Source organism: Delphinus delphis, chromosome 4 (assembly GCF_949987515.2).
Source record: "Delphinus delphis chromosome 4, mDelDel1.2, whole genome shotgun sequence".
NCBI classification, from domain to species: Eukaryota; Metazoa; Chordata; class Mammalia; order Artiodactyla; family Delphinidae; genus Delphinus; species Delphinus delphis.
Genome location: NC_082686.1, coordinates 45,597,235 through 45,616,195, shown reverse-complemented (window position 1 = coordinate 45,616,195; position 18,961 = coordinate 45,597,235). Strand labels below are relative to the sequence as shown.

General features: G+C 41.3%; 1 protein-coding gene across 1 annotated transcript in view; it reads right to left on the bottom strand.

Annotated features, from left to right (window-relative positions):
* CRYBG3 (crystallin beta-gamma domain containing 3) overlaps positions 1 to 15,202 on the bottom strand; it is a 114,926-nt gene extending 99,724 nt beyond the window's left edge. The window contains exon 1 of the mRNA XM_060010509.1: positions 14,968 to 15,202. Coding sequence (XP_059866492.1) covers positions 14,968 to 15,116 — 149 coding nt within the window. The 5' untranslated portion in view covers positions 15,117 to 15,202. The remainder of the gene's footprint in view (positions 1 to 14,967) is intronic.
* Between the last annotated feature and the right edge of the window lie 3,759 nt (positions 15,203 to 18,961).

Below are 18,961 nucleotides of genomic sequence, written 5' to 3'. Positions count from 1 at the left end.
GGGTCGATAGCTCACAACAGGATGCAAAGAGGCCACATTTGTGCTACTTAGATTTTCTATCCATACAATCCAGTGCACTTGAGCAGACTATCCAGGCAACAAGCGATAATGATAAAAAAAACCCAAAACACAGAAGGAACAAATAAAAAGATCATGAACACCTGGAAAATATAATGGATTAAAATCTCATTTAGTCTCAGACTCTATGCAGGAATACAAGGACCAACAAGAAACAGCCATTGTCTTAAGCCTTTTAAATGCCAAATAGGAAAAAGCAAGCATGTAAATAAGATAAATCTGTGAGCTATGTGTTTAACACATGTAAATTCCACAGGAAAAAACAGGAACAAAAGTAGAAAAAATAATGTACAACACAGAATTGTAACCTATATACATGTACATGTCTATAAAATAAGAATGTTTCAGATGGTTAATATTTTAAATGTGAGTGGGTCCTTATCTCTTTTTTCCTATTTTACTAGGCTTATCTTTTGCCACAACGTTATTTACAATTCAGGTTTTTTAAATTAAATGTCAATACTTGTCTATTTAAGCTCAAATCAAGGAAGAGACTGGCAAAATACACATAAAAAGAGCATGATATAAAAATTTGGAGTATAATCATGAATACTACTGATTATGGTGATTTTATAAGTGTATTCTCTAACTACAATCTATTTTAAATGACCTAAAAACTATCTAAACATACAATAGGCATTTTAGTATCCTAGTTCTTGCTTCAAGATTTCTGAAAGTATACTTATTTAGAGTGTTTACAGGGTATTCTATAAACTTACTGCCTTAGTGAAATTGTAAATGAAAATGGTAAAAGTGTCTTTTCCAATACAAAAACTCTGCAGAAAATGCAGCTCGGCGTCCATGGGATTTAAGGCAGAACTCAGTATTTTCAAGCAGCTATAATCATTTCCACACTATAAACACACACAAAATACCAGAAAAACAGTTGTTAAGTCAGCACATAAGTATTTTGCATTGCGCAAACAACTGAAGAATTTAAAGCTGAAATCACCAAAAGAAGTAATACTTGACACTCGTAAAACTTTCTGAAACTTACATTCTATGTTTGTTTCACTAATCTTACTGCTAAATCAAAATTTTAAAATGTGTTGAATTTTAAAACAAATATTTTAAAATTTGGGGTAAGTATAAAAATCACTGCTTCAGATAAGCTTTCCCCACTTCCTTCCTAGATTACTAGAGTCCCTTCTTCATTTGTCTCTGACATCTTCAGACATCTTCAGGATCACTCTGCTTTAATCCATTCTTCCTGGTCAAAGTGATTTTCAATCTGACCATGACACTCTTCTGTTCAAAAACTCCTTCAATAAATCTCCATCAGCTGATGAATAAAATGAAGAGTCCTTAATATAGATATAGAAAGTTATTCACTTCCTGGTCGCAGACACACCTGTCACATAGAACTCATTCCCATTCTCAGAATGCACCAAATTCACGTGCCAGCAAACCACTTTCTTCTCCTGCCTGCAACATCCTTCCCCACCCTGTCCAACTCTTAATCCTTTACAATTTAGTTCTAGCTTAACCTGTATTTTTTAAAAATAAATGTATTCATTTATTTATTTATTTATTTTTGGCTGTGTTGGGTCTTCCTTGCTGGGCGCGGGCTTCCTCCAGTTGCGGAGAGTGGAGGCTACTCTTCGTTGTGGTGCACGGGCTTCTCACTGTGGTAGCTTCTCCTCTTGCAGAGAACAGGCTCTAGGCACGCGGGCTTCAGTAGTTGTGGCATGCAGGCTCAGTAGTTGTGGCTCGTGGGCTCTAGAGCGCAGGTTCAGTAGTTGTGGCGCACGGGCTTAGATGCTCTGCGGCATGTGGGATCTTCTAGGATCAGGGCTTGAACCCGTGTCCCCTGCACTGGCAGGCAGATTCTTAACCACCGCACCACGAGGGAAGTCCATTAACCTGTATTTTTTGTGCTTCCACTGCACTCATTGATACCCCTCATACATTTCTGCTGGTAATGACTGGCTGGTTGTCCATTTGTCGAACTAGAACTTGAACTCATTTAACTCAGGAACGATATCATTCATGGCTGTATCCCAGAGCCTAGCATCGCGCCTGACAGTGTGAAGGCACTCAAATATTGTTTGTTAAATGAATTTTTAAAATAACTGATATTAAACAGTCTCCAGTTATGTGTGCTTAATCAGAAAACACTATTCCATTTGGGAACAATGGAATAATACACATTAGTCTTTTTTCCTTAATGAAATACTAGTATAAGTCTCTTGAGAGCATGTACCATCCACTCTCATCCTGCATCATCTTTCTCTAAAGGTATAAAGAGGGGAGTAGGGCTGTGAGAAGAAAATTACTCAGTAGCAACAAGGGTATTTCCAATTGATTTACAAACAAAACACAAAAAAGTTAGAAGAGAATCTATAAAGACACTCAAAATACTGCATACTTAGATGTCAACTTAGGAGGAGGACGAAGAAGAAGAAACATTAACAGAAAAGTCTCGAAAGACTTGGAGTGGTACTCTCAGCCTCTCAAAAATACAAGAGAAAGAGAAACATTTCCAATTCAGATGACTTCAAACGTTAAGAAAGACGACAAGCCTTTCCTATTGTTCTTTCACAATTTAACCCCCTTTGGGACCCGGGAATTATTTCAACAGCAGTATTTTTAGAAAGCACACATTCTGCTCACGGCAGGGGGTGAGGGGCAGTAATCATAATCACACGTAGGCACAAATAAGACTCCCTTGAATTTTAATAGCCTCATCTTACTTAGCTAACAGAACTCTGGAAATTACTCTTTGAAAATGGTCCAGATAAATATCAAGGTCAAAGTGACACAGAAGCTCCTCATTTTTGAAGCAAACATATTTAGACCATGTCTGAAAACCAGGAATCCAACTTACAGTCATTAAGCAACCACTTACTTTATGCCAGACGTAAAATAAAACAAAACGGACATAGGTCTGTTTCAGGGATGGCACCTTAGGGACAAAAGGCACTTCAGTCAAAATGCTTCTTTCTGGATCTGATGTTTTCAAATATGTACATTGGAAGTGTCAGCTCAGCACTCTGCCATATCTAAAATCCCATATGATCCTTCAGTAAGCAGAGTGAGGGGAAACAGGAACAGGGAGACTAACCTTGAGGCTTCTGTGGTAAAGGAAGAAAAAGACTGTGACCAAGAAACCAACTCAGTCAAAACTGATATCAGGGCATCACAAAGGAGGCAGAAACTTCTACTGTCCCTTATTTCAAAGTGACTGAGGCCAAGCCGGGGTCTGTCCTCTATTCCCTTGGGCTGTTCCCTCTCATCCCTCACTTGGGTCCTTAAATATAGCACCCTCACACCTTCCAAAGGGTCTGCTCATTCCTTGGGGCATCTACACTACCTTGGGGATCTTAGAAACACATCTTCACACGACAAGCTCTAGAGTTCTCTTTGTTCACTGCTATACTGCAGGTACATTATGGATTAGACTGACTTGTGCACTGGCCTGGAATCCCACCCAGCATCTCCAACCCTGCTTCTATGGGAATAAAGACAGTTCCACACCGACAATTTCCAAACAACCCCATTCATAAACAGTGACTGCCAGCAGTAGAGTAGTACTTGTATTTTTTTTTAATGACTATTAACAGAATATAAAACAGGTGGTTATGGCTATTTCTGGGTTTCAAATTAAAAGGTAACAAAATGCTGCACTTTTAAGACAAACAGCATGTATTTTAGCCCAAACATCTGGCGTCTAAATTTCGGAACTCTTTGGAGAGAAACCGGGAGCAAGGAGGAGAGGTAATAGACATGATTATGAAGCTTCATGGCTTTGCAGTCTTAGAGCTTCTGACAGTCCTTTCCCCATAATGTCAACCCTCTCCTATAATTTATGTATCCACCTTGAAGCTTATTTACTTCCTGTTCCCATCACATGCTCCCAAAACAAGACCCATACTTACAGTTTAATCACAGGCTATAGAGAAGCTCAGTCTGTTTGATGTGACCTGAGCTGTCCAGCTACACATGACATCAGCAACTGCTCTATTTTCCCAAAGTCTTCTTCCTCATACCCTTCAGATTCTGAACATTTGTGACCCAAATCACAAGAATCAATACCCCTCCGCAACTAAGACCGGGTGCAACCAAATAATAATTAAAAAAAAAAGAATCAATACCCTGAACTTCTGCTGTGACATGAACTCAAAGCAGTATTCTAGCTGCTGTCTAAAATGGGACACCCATTCGTGTACCATTCAACAAACTGCCCTGAGGGAGGGGCACTGGAGATGCAAGGACAGGTGAGACTGGGCCTTCCCAGAGCCGACCAAGGCTGACCTTACCTCCAACTCAAACTCTTCGTCCTCTGTCAAGTCTTCTGGATACCAATAAGCTGATAAACTGTGTGAGAATATACAAACATACAAGTACATATAAACCCATGCCTCAGTGATTCCTTTTTTTAGAAAAAGTAATCTCATCATCTCAACTCCTTACCAAGACCTACCTCAACTGGCCCCTGGCTCCCTTCCATTCTGTGGTCTCTGCCTATTCTGGCATCTGTGCCAACATGGTCCTGCCCCAGGACCTTGAAACTGGCTCTTCGCTCTTCCTGGAAAGACCTTTCCTCTGATTTGCTCATGTCCTTACTTCCAAATGTCATGCAGGTCTTGGGTCAAATGGTACCCAATAGAGAGGCGTTTCATGACCATCCTCTCTGTACCTTATTACAGACCCACTACTTCCATCACGTCCTCTTCCCTCACCCAGCTTTATTTTACTTCAAAGCTAACATTATATATAAATCTATATAACTTTCCCATCGGAATACAAACCCTCTGTAAGCAGAGACACATTTAGATATTCAAACTAGATTCTGAAAAGCAATGACCCATCTAAGATTTTTTAAAGGGTTAAAATTATCTTTATAATTTGTAAAAGTATATGTACTATTGTAGAAAATGACAAAGCACCATTGTTAAGTGAAAAAAAAATTCAGGTTTCAAAATCCTGAAGAGAACTTTCACTTTTTCTAAAAATATGTATACATGTAGATAAGCACATAGGAAATGATCTAGAAGAACAGTACTCGTCTCCGGGTGGATAGGGTTATGTATGAGCTGTGCTTTTTTAATTTTTGATTTTCTTATAATTTCATAGCTGTTTTAGAAAAGCATATATTACTATCAAAAGGAAGAAAAGACAAGTATTGTAGTTGATTTTAAAACACAAAAACAAGTTAGTGAAAAATGCTAGTAAATTTAAAGTAAACAAATAACTAAATACTAACAGTACAAATATTTCATAATGGCAATTTCTCTGTATCATAATAAATACAACATTGCCAAATAATATCCTTATCTGCCTACCTAGAACAATGGAACAATCAAAAATATTTGGGCTTCCCTGGTGGTGCAGTGGTTGAGAGTCCGCCTGCCGCTGCAGGGGACACGGGTTCGTGCCCCAGTCCGGGAAGATCCCACATGGCGCGGAGCAGCTGGGACCGAGAGCCGTGGCGCTGAGCCTGCGCGTCTGGAGCCTATGCTCCGCAACGGGAGAGGCCAAAACAGTGAGAGGCCCGCGTACCACAAAAAAAAAAAAAAAAAAAAAAAAATTATCATACATATTTTCAGCTTTGACTAATACAGCACAATGCCACCCCTCCAGCCAGGGTATGATCCTTCGTGCTTTGACAACAAAGACAATAAAAAGCTGAGAGTTTACATCTCACCCAACCTGTTCCCAGTTATCAAACTTTAAAATTCAAAGTATTTCATTCCTTGTCATGGCAGTTATAAAAAATTATGATCTGCCACTAAGGTAGCATCCACGTTCTGTATAAATTTTAGCACAGAGTAAAGGAGAAATTTCTAACATATCATGTAGAAATCACACAAAATTAGTATTTGTGAGAGCATTCAAATACCATTTTCATGTCATTTCTGGCACTACCATTTGCGCTTCTTGTCATAAAGAAAATATAAAAGGTGTGCTCCTTCAAAAGCATGTCGTACTACTCTAAACAAAACTGTATTTTATATACATGGAAAGGTTGACTTCTGATTTAGTCCCAAAATTATAACACTTATTTTGACTGAATGAATAAAGGGAAGTGGGAAGAGGTGTAAAATAGCTAAGTCCTCATCTACCATCATCAGAAATCAATATAAACTGTCTAAAGTTTACAAATCAAGAAAGAATAGTAAATAGACACATGTACAGAAAGGCCAGAAGAAACAGCTTAAACGAGACTAAAACCTTTTCCTCTAAGAAGAGAGTCTCAAGAATGGGCCTACACCTGTTAAATCCTCCACAGCCCTGTGAGACACCTTGGTACTTATTTTAAGAGGGAAAGAAAGATTTGTGCTATGTCTGCCTTCCCCACAAAACTGCAGGAGTGTTTTGAACCAAAGACCATGTTGCACTGGATTCCCAGAGGCTAGTACAGGGCCTGGCACAAGTGGTACCAAATGAATTCTTGTTAAAACATTGGTGAGGTTTTCAAATCAACTGATGAAAATGTTAGAACCACAGAGGGAAATACCCAATGCATATTCATATGTAACCTTTCCAGTAAAACAAAAGTCTTCCTAATCTATAAGGCATACTTCTTTATTTTGTACACACCTATTACCCTACGGAGTTTTGGCTGGCACGATAAAGCTGGAAGAGACCTTAGCAATGAGGGCCACCTCCTTCGCTTTATAATCAAAGACAGAGAGCTAATGAACTACCCAGAGTCACACTGCTACTTAAAGCAGATGATTTAGGTGATCTCACAAAAATGAGTTGATTTTTTTTTTTCCTGCGGTACGCGGGCTTCTCACTGCTGGGGCCTCTCCCGCTGCGGAGCACAGGCTCCGGACACGCAGGCCCAGCGGCCATGGCTCACGGGCCCAGCCGCTCCGCAGCATGTGGGATCCTCCCGGACCGGGGCACAAACCCGTGTCCCCTGCATCGGCAGGCGGACTCCCAACCACTGTGCCACCAGGGAAGCGCAGTTGATATTTCTGATGCTCTGTTAACTCCACCCAGTTTCACATTGCAGACTAATAATACATAAGCCTTCCTCATACCTGCAGAAAGTATCAAAACATCTAATTATTCTGCATTATAAATATTCCATTTACTTATAGGCTTAATCATAATTTTTCTCACTTGAACAAGTTAATGGAGTTCATTCTTTCTTTGGAGAATTTTTGCCAACTCAGGATTATAAATTCTCTCTCTTTTTTCCTCTTTTATACAGAGATATTCACTAGGTCTTAACCAGTCTTTTTTTTTTTCTGAAATAGATAATTCACATAATTTTTTTAAGTATAAGAAGGTCTAAAATGAAAAGTCTCCCTCCTGTTCCTCATTAATTCACCCAGTCTCTCATCCTCCCTAAGTAGTTAACACAATACTAGTAACAGACTTTTTTCATACTCCCCCATTTTCATATGCAAACAGGAGCATACTATACACAGTGGTTTGTATCTTGCTTTTTTAATTTTTTACTTAATGTATCTAAGAGACATTTTCTTATCAGTATATAAAAAGCTTTATCATTCTTTTTGACAGCTGTATAATATTCCACTACATGGATATACTATGATTTACCAATTAGTCCACTATTGATGGGATTACACTTTAGTTTTCATCTCTTGCTAATTAAAACAACACTGCAATGATTAAACTTGTAGAGGCAACTTTTGGCCTGTTTACAAACTGTATACAGCCAATGGAATTCCTAGAAGAGAACTGTTAAATCAGAGTATGTGAATGTGTAATACTGATAGAACTTGTCAAATTGCCCTCCAAAGTGGCGTATCAATTTACACTCCCGCTAGTAGTGTATGAGAGTTCCTCCCAACAAACTCAAGTTTTGATTATCAAACAGGTGGAGTATGGTATCTTGCTAGTCTTAATTTGTATCTTTTCCGAAGGAGACTGACTCTTTTTACGTGTTCAAATATAAATTTATAAGTTGTATAAGTGTATATATTTTCCTCAACTTCCAGGACCATAAATTCTTTATTGTACAGAGCACTGATCCAGGCCATCTGGACAGACATCCAGCTGCATGCCATTGTCTTTTATTGCCATCAATACCATTTTCTAAGGCCTGCCTTCTGTTTGGGTCTTCCCAAGTTAAGCAGGGGATGTAGTCACATAATGCTGTAGGCTTTGAATTCAGGAAGGAAAATTCGACTCCTTACTCTACCACAAGATGTTGACACTTTTGATTAGTTATTGGACCTCTCCAAGCCTTAAATTATGTTATCTGTAAAATGGAGTAAAGATTCCTCTCTCATAAGGTTGCTTTGAGGATTAAGTGAATGTATATGTTTAAAGCCCCAATCATAGGGCTTGGATCTTATTAGGGCCTCGATTAAGGGTGGTTTAGGTTTTTGGTTTTTTTGAATTTTATTTTATTTATTTTTTATACAGCAGGTTATTAGTTATCTATTTTATACATATTACTGTATATATGTTTCAATCCCAATCTCCCGGTTAAGGGTAGTTTAGTTTTGTCATCATTAATCTGTCAGGCAAAAAGAAACACTTGACTAAGCAAACAGTTGTTTCGCTGCTTTGGGATATTTCCAATTACATACCCCCAGGAGTTAAACACTGAGAGGTAATCCTGCTGGAGTTGTACCAGTACTTGGCCTTCACAACTGACAAATAAACATTAAGAATTGGTTATTTCTGGTCACAAAACTTCAACTTATTTCTCTATCAACACCAAGCCATTTTGTATAGGGATTTCCGCTTACTTGGCATGCTGACTTTTTTTGGTTGTTGTTTTTTGCGGTACGCGGGCCTCTCACTGTTGTGGCCTCTCCCGTTGCGCAGCACAGGCTCTGGACACGCAGGCTCAGCGCCCATGGCTCAGGGGCCCAGCCGCTCCGCGGCATGTGGGATCCTCCTGGACCGGGGCACGAACCCGTGTCCCCTGCATTGGCAGGCGGACTCTCAACCACTGCGCCACCAGGGAAGCCCGGCATGCGGACTTTTGAAAGGATACGCATTTCTGCCTCCATCTAAGACTTGCTGAGTCAAGGAGGAGCAGGCGGGACTGAGGGAAAGCACTTCCATCCCTGCTGGTATAGTTACTGCCACATCTCCCCACTAGTCTGCCTTGGCCAAGGCTGCTCATCAAACCACGCTCAGAGAGAAGTTCAGAGCAGCGAGAGGTCACTTTGTATGAGAAAGTCTTCATACAATGTTTGACCCTCGTGATACAGTACATGCGTTCTGAACCACATGTCACACACACCAAATACATGTTTGGCGCATAATGAGCTCATCTGGAAAATACTGACATACATGTTTACCTCCTCCATTAATTTAGGAACTCTCTGAGGGCAGTTTTGGTCTTTCATTCATCTTTGTATCCCACTCCTTAGCGACATACTCAACAAGTAGCAGTCACTCAAATTTATGGAATGAACAGACTAAAAAAATAGGACTAACTTTTACTTCATGCCGATACTCTCTTTTCAGTAGAGAGCCTGGATTACTTTCCCCAGTTTCAATTTCTGTCAACCTGTTTTCTTGCTACCACAGTTGTACTGGCGTTTCTGGTATATCTGCACATCAGTGTATTTCATCAAAACTCTGGTTAGGAGATAAAATATTTTATTGAGGGAGTATTATTTTCCTCTTACTTTACAGAATGTGCTATTATCCTTTTTACGTATTTTCCACTGAGATAAAAAAACAAAACAAAAATGTTTGTTTAATCAGAACTTTCAAAGTTAGAAGTGCTGATTAAATTTACTGCAGGCCAATTTGAGGTACACTTGCAACTCGAACCCGTTTAGAGTGTACAATTGAGTTAGCTTTCAAGGAATTTCCTCAGCAAGAAACAGAATCCCCAAGGTAGGCATCTGGCAGACACCCTGTTAAGCCCAAAAGTCAGAAATCTCACTTGAAAAAAAGTATGGTTTCAATACCATAAAACAGTCTATATTTCTAATCCACTGCCAAAGGTAGGTTCTGTGCTTTCCATTAACCTGGAAGCTCAAGATTCTCACAAAATACACAGGGCTGAGGACTTCTGGAATTTTCCAGTCATCTTTATTTTTTTTTATTATTATTATTATTTTTTTGCGGTACATGGGCCTCTCACTGTTGTGGCCTCTCCCGTTGCGGAGCACAGGCTCCGGACGCACAGGCTCAGCGGCCATGGCTCACGGGCCCAACCGTTCCGCGGCATGTGGGATCTTCCCAGACCGGGGCATGAACCCGTGTCCCCTGCATCAGCAGGTGGACTCTCAACCACTGCGCCACCAGGGAAGCCCCCAGTCATCTTTACTGTTGCAGGCATGAACTACAGATGTGGTCCTTCAACACCACATAGGTATCTCTTATTCCACTAAACTAGTTATCAATTATTCTCTATAGCGTTTTCAAATCAATGAAAATTCAATCATCATAAAAATTCGGAGAACAAAGCTCTTTTTCCTTACATAACTGATGCTGTGGTCAACATTTAACTTGAAGGCCAACAGTTCTCATGCTGGTATCAGGGGCATTATTGACATTTTTATGAGACTATCTCCTGCACTGCATCCCATTAGCATCCTGGCTCTACCCATTTATCAATCACACTCAGCCATGGTGCAAAGCAAATATCCTCTGAACTTTAAATCAATAGCCAAACACTCTGTCTAGAGAGCTTTATGGTCCCCCCATGTTTCAAAATGCCCACTTTAAGGGTAGGAGTGTACTAACCCTCGCTTAAAGCCAGTAGTAAGTGCTTTAATGCTCCATCAACAGAGATTCACTCCCTCACCTGAGCTAGGTAAAGGGGACACCAAGATGAGACACAGCCCTGCCTTGAGTCTCGTGATCCTGTCTTACCTTCTATCAATAGCACTATATTGGGACGCTCAAAGGAACAACCAAAAAGAGTATATGTGAAACGGGCCACAGCGTTACCCATTCTGGAATAAAGGAAGGAAAGGTCCAACTGACTTACATATTCAGATGTATTTTGAAGGAGCACAGTTCAGCAGGGTGGTGGGCAGAATGGTGTGGAAAAAGAATCAGAGCTTCTGAGTCAGAGAGACCCAATTTCAAATCTCACCCCTGAAACTTACTCCTGTCATGATTTGGAGTAAATCGTTTTCCACTGGGAGTGCTATCACTCTCCCTGCCACCCACCCAGGTAGAGGTGTTTCGAGTTCTCCCAATGACCGGAGGATGCAGCTGGCAATTAGCGGGTGGGGCTACAGATGCCAAATGTCCTGCAAAGCACAGGAGAGCCCAGTTCAACAAAGAATTGTTCCACCCAAGATGCCAACAGTGTCCACGCCTAAGAACCCTATCATCTTCAGTGTGCTCAACTGTCAGAATAGTGATAAGCATACCAACCTTCCAGGCTGAGGGTGACATTTAAATGAGACAATGCAAGTAAAAGTACCCAGCCCGGGAGGAAGTGCACAGTGGGCCCTTGAATAAATGCTGTTCTCGCCTTACTATCCCCCTCCCGAGTTTATGAACGCTGTACGGAGCTCATTTTAAACACGTCCATCATGTGTGATATAGCAAAGAAACAAAACTGAGCAATCATCTTCTCAAAGTGGGGAAAATTAGAAAGCAGGTATCCTCCAAATTTCAGTTTAGCAGTATCTGTTTGAAAGACCTTCACAAAAATTCTCTAAGCTTTAAATTGAGAGCCAAACGCTCTTTATGGCCCAGCACTAATCTAGCTTTCTTAACGCCTCTTTCACTCTGCCCCACTAATGTATACAGCCCCCAAGAGATCATAACCTCTGAAGGCTTTTGCTCAGCCTAGAAAACCCACTCCCTATTTCTCTCTTTGTGGCTAAATTCTCTACCTGTGGAAAACACCAGTGCCTTGAAGGCCCAGGTAAAACCACCTCCACCATGAAGCCCTCCCTGCTCTCCCCTATCACTTCTAATGAGTCCATTCACTGCATGCTCATAAACTGGGCTAAACATTATAGCAGTGAATTGAATTCAGTTGCAGTTTTCATCTCTATAACACCTAAAACAAATTAATATAAACACTTCCTGGATCTGGTCAACCACCTAAGACATAAGTACTGAAATGTAATTCCATTGCCAACACCTGAATTCCCATATACAACAGTGCTGATGCAAACAGGCCTTCTTTAACTGCTGAAGGTTAATGAGAACAGCAGTGAACACAATATATAAATGATGTGTTCACAGCAAATGATGCCCAAATAACTTAACAGCACACCATAAAAGCAAAAGTTTTCCTATGGTTCAAATAGGGAAATATTGGACAACCTGAATCATGGCATGGTACACAGTGCTAGAATCCTAGCAACCCCCAAAAAACTTGTGTTTGTCCCAGTTGGTACCATATGCATTTTGTGAGTAGCCAAAAAACAGCTGTTAGGATAATGCTGTAAATTTTACTTTTATTGGTCTTGTGGTTACGTTTGTGTTTAATTTTTAATTCTGTTCTTAAGAAATTGTTAAGGAATTCTGTTCTTAAGGAATTTATGTCCCATTTGTTTGTACACACACAGTTACATCACAAAATTCACGTAAGCCAACACTGGAAGTGCAGAAACAGAGACTATACAACCCAAGTTTGAGAGAATGCATTTTGTTTTGAGTACATGGAAAAGTCAGAATGCAGGGATTAATACTTAATGTATGTTAAGAGGGCTCAGAGTTGCAGGCACTGCATAGGACTTAATACTTGTTCATTAACTGAAAAGCAGCTGTGTGACTGGGGAAGTTTCTTTAACTGTTTCTTATAGTAAAATGAAAATACTGATCGTACAGGTCTGTCCAACCTCAAAGTGTAATATTATTAAAAGTACTCTGTCAATTGTAATGGGCCAGACACACCATAGATGGTAGGATGACTGTTTTCAAGTGGTCTTCTTCCCTTCTCCCAGTTCCTTGAGAGAAAGGACCTTTTTCTCAGTCATCTTTACATCCCTACCACACCAAGCCCCTCGTGTCCGAACGGACTCCCCTGCATCTAAAATCACCAGTACAAAAGGTAAACTAGGCTCCCAATAAAACCAAAAGCTTTTACTGCCTCTAAAAATAAACAGCCAAAACCCCCTTCATTTTGAAATAAGATCACAGTGACAAATCGCAATTCTGTTTCCAATCTTGTTAACACCAGGTGCTGTGTTACTAGGACATTGTTTCCGTTAGTTTCATTAAACTTTCAATAAACGCTTTGTGTCTGTTTATATCCTTGAAAAGAAAGATTTAAACTCATTTAAAAGGTAAAACACCCACACAAAGGATTATCTGCTATCCCCTTAACATCTGGCAAGTTCTAAAAAAGATAAGGACACAATTAGTGTTCATATAAGCACAATTAAATTTCTCATTGTCAAAAAGCCACAGTGTGTGCCTCTCTGGAGATGAGAATGGAGGAGTGGTAAGAAGACAAGAGACAAGTTGCTGTAGCGGTTAGCTCCAGAGAGAAAAGAGATTTGAGAAGTGCCTAAAAAGCCCAAAGACGGCAGGGCAGCAGGCAGGGTTTCAGGACAATTCTGATATAAACCTGAAATTGGCCTGCCTATTCCCTGCTAACACTGACACAAGTTTCCAACTTTTGCTGAGTCTACTTGGGATTTCTTTTAAACACTGCCTCCATATTATCCAAGGCTGTTAGTGCTGTTACAGTGATGGCAGGCACCACAGGCTGTCTGCCCACACCAGCATTCAGACATTCTGGTTGAGCCCTGTCAGACTTCAAAACTATTTTTAACTACTGTGTAACTCTGAATTTTAAATTTTCTCTTAACAGGGCAATAATAGCTAAAGTTTCCCAGGAGAAGTTTTCCAAATATTATATAGGAGCTTTCTTGGAAAGATGTGGCATTTTATTAACAGATGGTCAAAATGGAAATGTTTCACAAATAGGGAAACTGAGGAACACATAAATGACTGGAATCAAATCACAAGACCTGAATGAATATTGATGGAATCAGCTCAGTCACAGTTACAGTTCTGTTTCCTATCCATTTTTCTTTGAAGGCCTCCACGAAGGCTTTAACATCTGAAGTAAACACAGCTTTCTGGAGAGCGTCCTTCCAATCACATGAGTGATCTTCTAGTGCGATTTGGGGGAAGACGGAGCAGTAAGCCTCTCTTGCCATCAAAAGTTTAAAACAGCGAGTTGTATATCACTTAACCCCTCTTCCTCCCTCGGGACTCAGATGAAAGGACTCAGGAATAGGTAGTTTTATTAGACATGAATTTTTTTTTTTAATTTCGATTTTATAGCAGCAGGTGGAGAAGGAAAAAGGACTGCAGAGAAGGGGCAAGTTTTCATTACTGAAACCAAGGCAGCTCGAGTTCTGGTTTCTGGAATCTGTCTGGGAACTTGAGGCAGATGTTTCCGAAGAGACATGGGAAAGAAGGACGGCATCATCTAAATGTCAGGCAATGGTAAATAAGCCTAGCGAGGGTTTTATATTTTGATGGAGTCTTCGGAACTCAGCATCACCATACTTTTTTTAAAAAAAAAATCATTTTGAGAAACTATGAATAAAATGGTAAAATCCCAGCCAAGGGGGTGGCGCTCCAAAGCGTTACCTTTCCCACAGAAGTGGTTTTCGGATCGCGCCCTCTTTGCCCTGGCGGATGGCTGGGCTCACAACTGTTTCCCATTACTGTCGGCAGGACGCCGGGGGACTCGCTTTTGCCGCAGAACCTGGAGAGCAGACGCGACCGTGGGACGGGAACCGAATCACATCCGGGGAGGGGAGGTGGGGAGGCAGAGCGCCCCGCGGGCTGGCGAGGCCTCGGGTCACGAACTTCACCCGGATTTAACAAACCAAGCGATGCGGCAAGAGAACTGGGCGAGAAGGACGAAAGTTGAGCAATGGAGGAACAGAAAGTGGCGAGCGCAGCCTGGCCGAGAGCGGCTGGCTGCGGACACCGGGGCCAGGAGCCCCCCGTCCCGCGAGTCGGCGCAGGACCCCCCGACGTCCCCCCCGCAGCTCCCACCTGGCTGCGCCCCGGCCCGGCGCGGGCGGCTGGCTTGTCCCCGGCCTCTCCTCCTCTTCCTCTTCCTTGTCCCGGGAAGGGCTTCGGGGAGCGAAGAACCGGGAGAAGCTGTGCCAGGGGGCGCCGCCCCTCCTCCGGCCGCCGGACATCTCCCCGGCGCGGCAGCCGGTCCGCGGCCGTCCCCGGGGAACGCGTGAGACGGTGTCCTGCGCCCTGACACCGGCGCCGCGGGACCCGGCGAGGGCAGGACTGACTCGGCGCGGGCGGGCGGGCTGTGCGGCTCAGTCCATCTCCGGCAGGAGAAGCGCGGGCACGATGCGCTCCCAGCGCGGCTACTTCTTGCGCTGTGCGGCGGCTCCTCCTCCTGCCCCCAGCCCGCCCGCCCCCGGGAGGAGCCAGAGGCCGCGGCACCGCCCCGAGCCCGGGCCCCGCGGCCGTCCGCCACCGCCGGCCGGGCCCTCGCTGCCGGTGCTGGCCTGAGACCCGTGGGGACGCGGAACCCCGCTACGCCCGGCTCCGGGATTCCCGCCCAAACGAGCTCCAGCCCGTTTGTCTTTTCGCTCAAATTTTCCTTCCTATTACTGATTTGTTTTTCTATCTTCCAGCCAATGGACGGAACAGTTTTCAGACTTTTGAAAGAAGTTCATTAACTAAAGTTTGTGAACACACCTGGTAAACTGCGGTACCAGAATGGCCTGGGCTGCCTTTCAGCTAACTAACAGCTGTTCCTAGAACAGCTACCCGGGGCTGCAGAAGATGAGGTTACCCCGTGGCCGAGTCTTAGAAGTGGAGGGCTCCGTAGGTGCCTGGTCTAGATCTGTCAACAACTCGTTTCTTGTTCGGCTGGCTTACTACTGTGTGGAGTAACTTACCCTAACCCAGATGTGTTTTGGTATTTCTCACACTCCGTGTTACATACTACTCCCCGGCGAACCCTCTTGCAAAACGTCACTGATCAAAAACAAGTGTAATTCAAACTTGTAAATGCTGGAACAAATATTTTGTAGTTATTACACAGACGTCACTGAAATCTGGAGAACAAAAAAGGTCCTTAAGATTTGCTTTTAAATATGTCTAAATACTGTAGTTTGGATTTTCTCAGTTTTTAAAAGAAGTTACATACAAAAAGCTGTAATAATTAATGTATGCAACTTGATGAGTTTGAAGATAAATATACACCATGCAACCATCATGGCAATCTATGCCATAAAACCATCCATCACCTCCAAAAGTTCCCTCCCACCCTCTTACTTATTATTATTATAAACACTTATGACGTAAGATCTGCCCTCTTAGCAAAGTTTTAAGCATACAATGTAGTATTGTGAACTATAGGCACTGTGCTGTAAGTAGAACTCTAGGACTTACTCGTCTTACATAACATCAACTTTGTACCCTTGGAATAATACCGCCCTGTTTCCCCATCTCCAGCCCCCGGCAACCTCCTTTCCACTCTCTGCTTCTATGGATTTGACTTTTTTAGATTCATCAATATAAGTGAATCCATATAGTGTAGTATTTGTCTTTCTATGTCTGACTTATTTCACTAATATAGTAGCACGATTTTTTTTTTTTAGTTTTTTATACCCTAGTGGCTAGTAGAGAAAATATCAAGGGGCCCATACACCGCAGGTGTTTTGTTTTAAAGCTAAGCTGCCCCTGTGAGGGTGTAGAAATCAGAAAAGTGAACATCCTATACCTGTTCACTGAAAATGTTATACAGGTAAATGAGATAAAAATGAAATGTCCAAGGCAGTTTTGACTTGGGGGAGGGGCAGGAAGGTACCCTGGGGTCATCCCCCCTCTTTCTTTGGAGTCCTGGAAGAAGAGAAGGTTGCTGATGAGTCGATTGGATGGCTATACACCCCAGGTCATTTCAACACCAGCTGATGGCTGTTGAGCCTCCCTGCCACACCACAGCTGCCTCGCAGCAGCACTCCAGCCCCTACTAACTGCAGCAGAGCCCAAAACCAATCACTCTAATTTGTTCTGGCTCAATTTAACCTACCAAAGTCAAATCAGTCTAGTTTCCTTCTGTTGGGTTCATCCCAGATGATCCCTCAAGATTGGAATCGTCTGGGATCAAAAGTGCTAGTCAGCACCTTCTCTTTTGCAAATCTTTCTTCCCTCTCTGTGAGTCTGAGAAAAAAGGGAAAAGCTAGATTAATACACTAGAATAAGACAAGTAAAATTCCCAATTCGAGCCTTATTATTTTAGGGAAGAATCTCCATTAAAGGCCAGCTTACCAGAAAGCCCAGAGAATATGAAAGCAAAGAAAGTATGAAGCAAACCATTCCCTCCATCTAGAAGGGCTAGAGAATTAATCTCCCCAAAGGAATGTTAAATAACTACCAGATGTGTCCACCACTTGTACTGTACTGTACTGACCAAAGCAAGCCCTACACCCTAATACCTACCCAGAGGGTAGATTTTCAGGAAGTCTTTCTGGGGATAAAAACTTACTGGGCACAGTAAGATTTATTACCGAGTTATGGTTTTATCTAATAATGCTTTTTTTAAAGAAAGGAATTTCTCTAAAAAATAGTTGTCAAGGAGAATGCTGTGATAGTCATATTCTTTCAATAACCACTATCCTTGGTAAATGAGAAGGCATAGAATCATGATGGGTAAAGTCCTTCATTCATATAGAAACTTTTTATAGTATTGGTGGTGATAGTATATGTAGTAGAAATAATGCTAATGTTCATTCAGCTAGAATCCCTTCTATTAATAAACAGCTTGCAAAGGTATAAGATAATATAAATGTTATTAGAGGCCCCTAAAATGAACAGTTGGTCCAATACAGACCCATGATATATATATATAAATATTTATATTTATATTTTATAAATATTTATATATATATTTTTTTCCTCAAAAGCAACTACTTCACGAAGGAAACAATGTCTAACGATATTCTAATCTCCAGCCTGTGGTAGAACAAAGCATTTAAATGAATTGTAAGGTAAGTATACATGGTGTCCTGCCTCCATTAAGGCAAACTTCGTCTATGAAAAATTAGCTTAAAACCATAAATTAATGATTCCTGAATTTTAATTTATTTACTTTTCAAGTACTTATCAGTTCCTAGATGTCCTCCATTCTTCTATTCTAAACTCATAATAACAAATTTCTTAATACTAAGTTCTAAGATTACGTTAGGAAGTCTGTAAAAAAGTTGAATTTTAGAGTTGTAAGGATCTTAGAGATGCTAATTTAGCACAGTTGCCTTCATTTGTTCATTCAGTTTTCCTGAAGACATTTAATGAGTATCTGCAGTAGAAGCACATTTACTGTGAAGCTGATGAAGCTGAAGCTTCAGGGCATCCCACTGGTACGGTCTCTTCCAGTGTGAACTCAGGAATGTGATCACTTGGTTGTGTGTGTTTATGAAATTTACAAATTTACAAAAGCAAACATTTAAACTGCAATTAAGACCACAATCTCTTTCCACTTGGATTTTCCCTCCATCACCTTATGCCTAGAGTCAGTTGGTATTGGAGTTATTGGGGGCACTTTGGGATCTGCTGGGAAATTTGCGCTGGGGATACATTCAGTTTGGATTTAGTAGGATATATTTTTTTGGTTGTCAGCTTCTCCAAAGAATAGTTGTTACTGCTTAAATTCCAATTTGTCCATTGTGCAACTCACCAAGCATTACACCCAGGATACATTATCACTACATAAACACATCCTAATTCCCCTAACACTGAAAATATGTGTGGGTAGTGGAGGTGAAACAAGATTCAAAATGTACAACAGCAAAAGGTGAGTTGTAGAAAATTATTTCAGGCATCAGAAGACAAAACCAGAACAGAAAGAATCACTTCTAATTGATGTAATTTCTCTCATAACAGTAATATGTTCAATAATGGAGTGTATATAATTTTTATAATTGTAAATTCAGCAAACTTTTTTTAAATGAAAATCATGTAAAATAGAATTTTTCAGAATTTTTGTTTGTAGGGCAAAAACCTGTGGCAATACCACAAA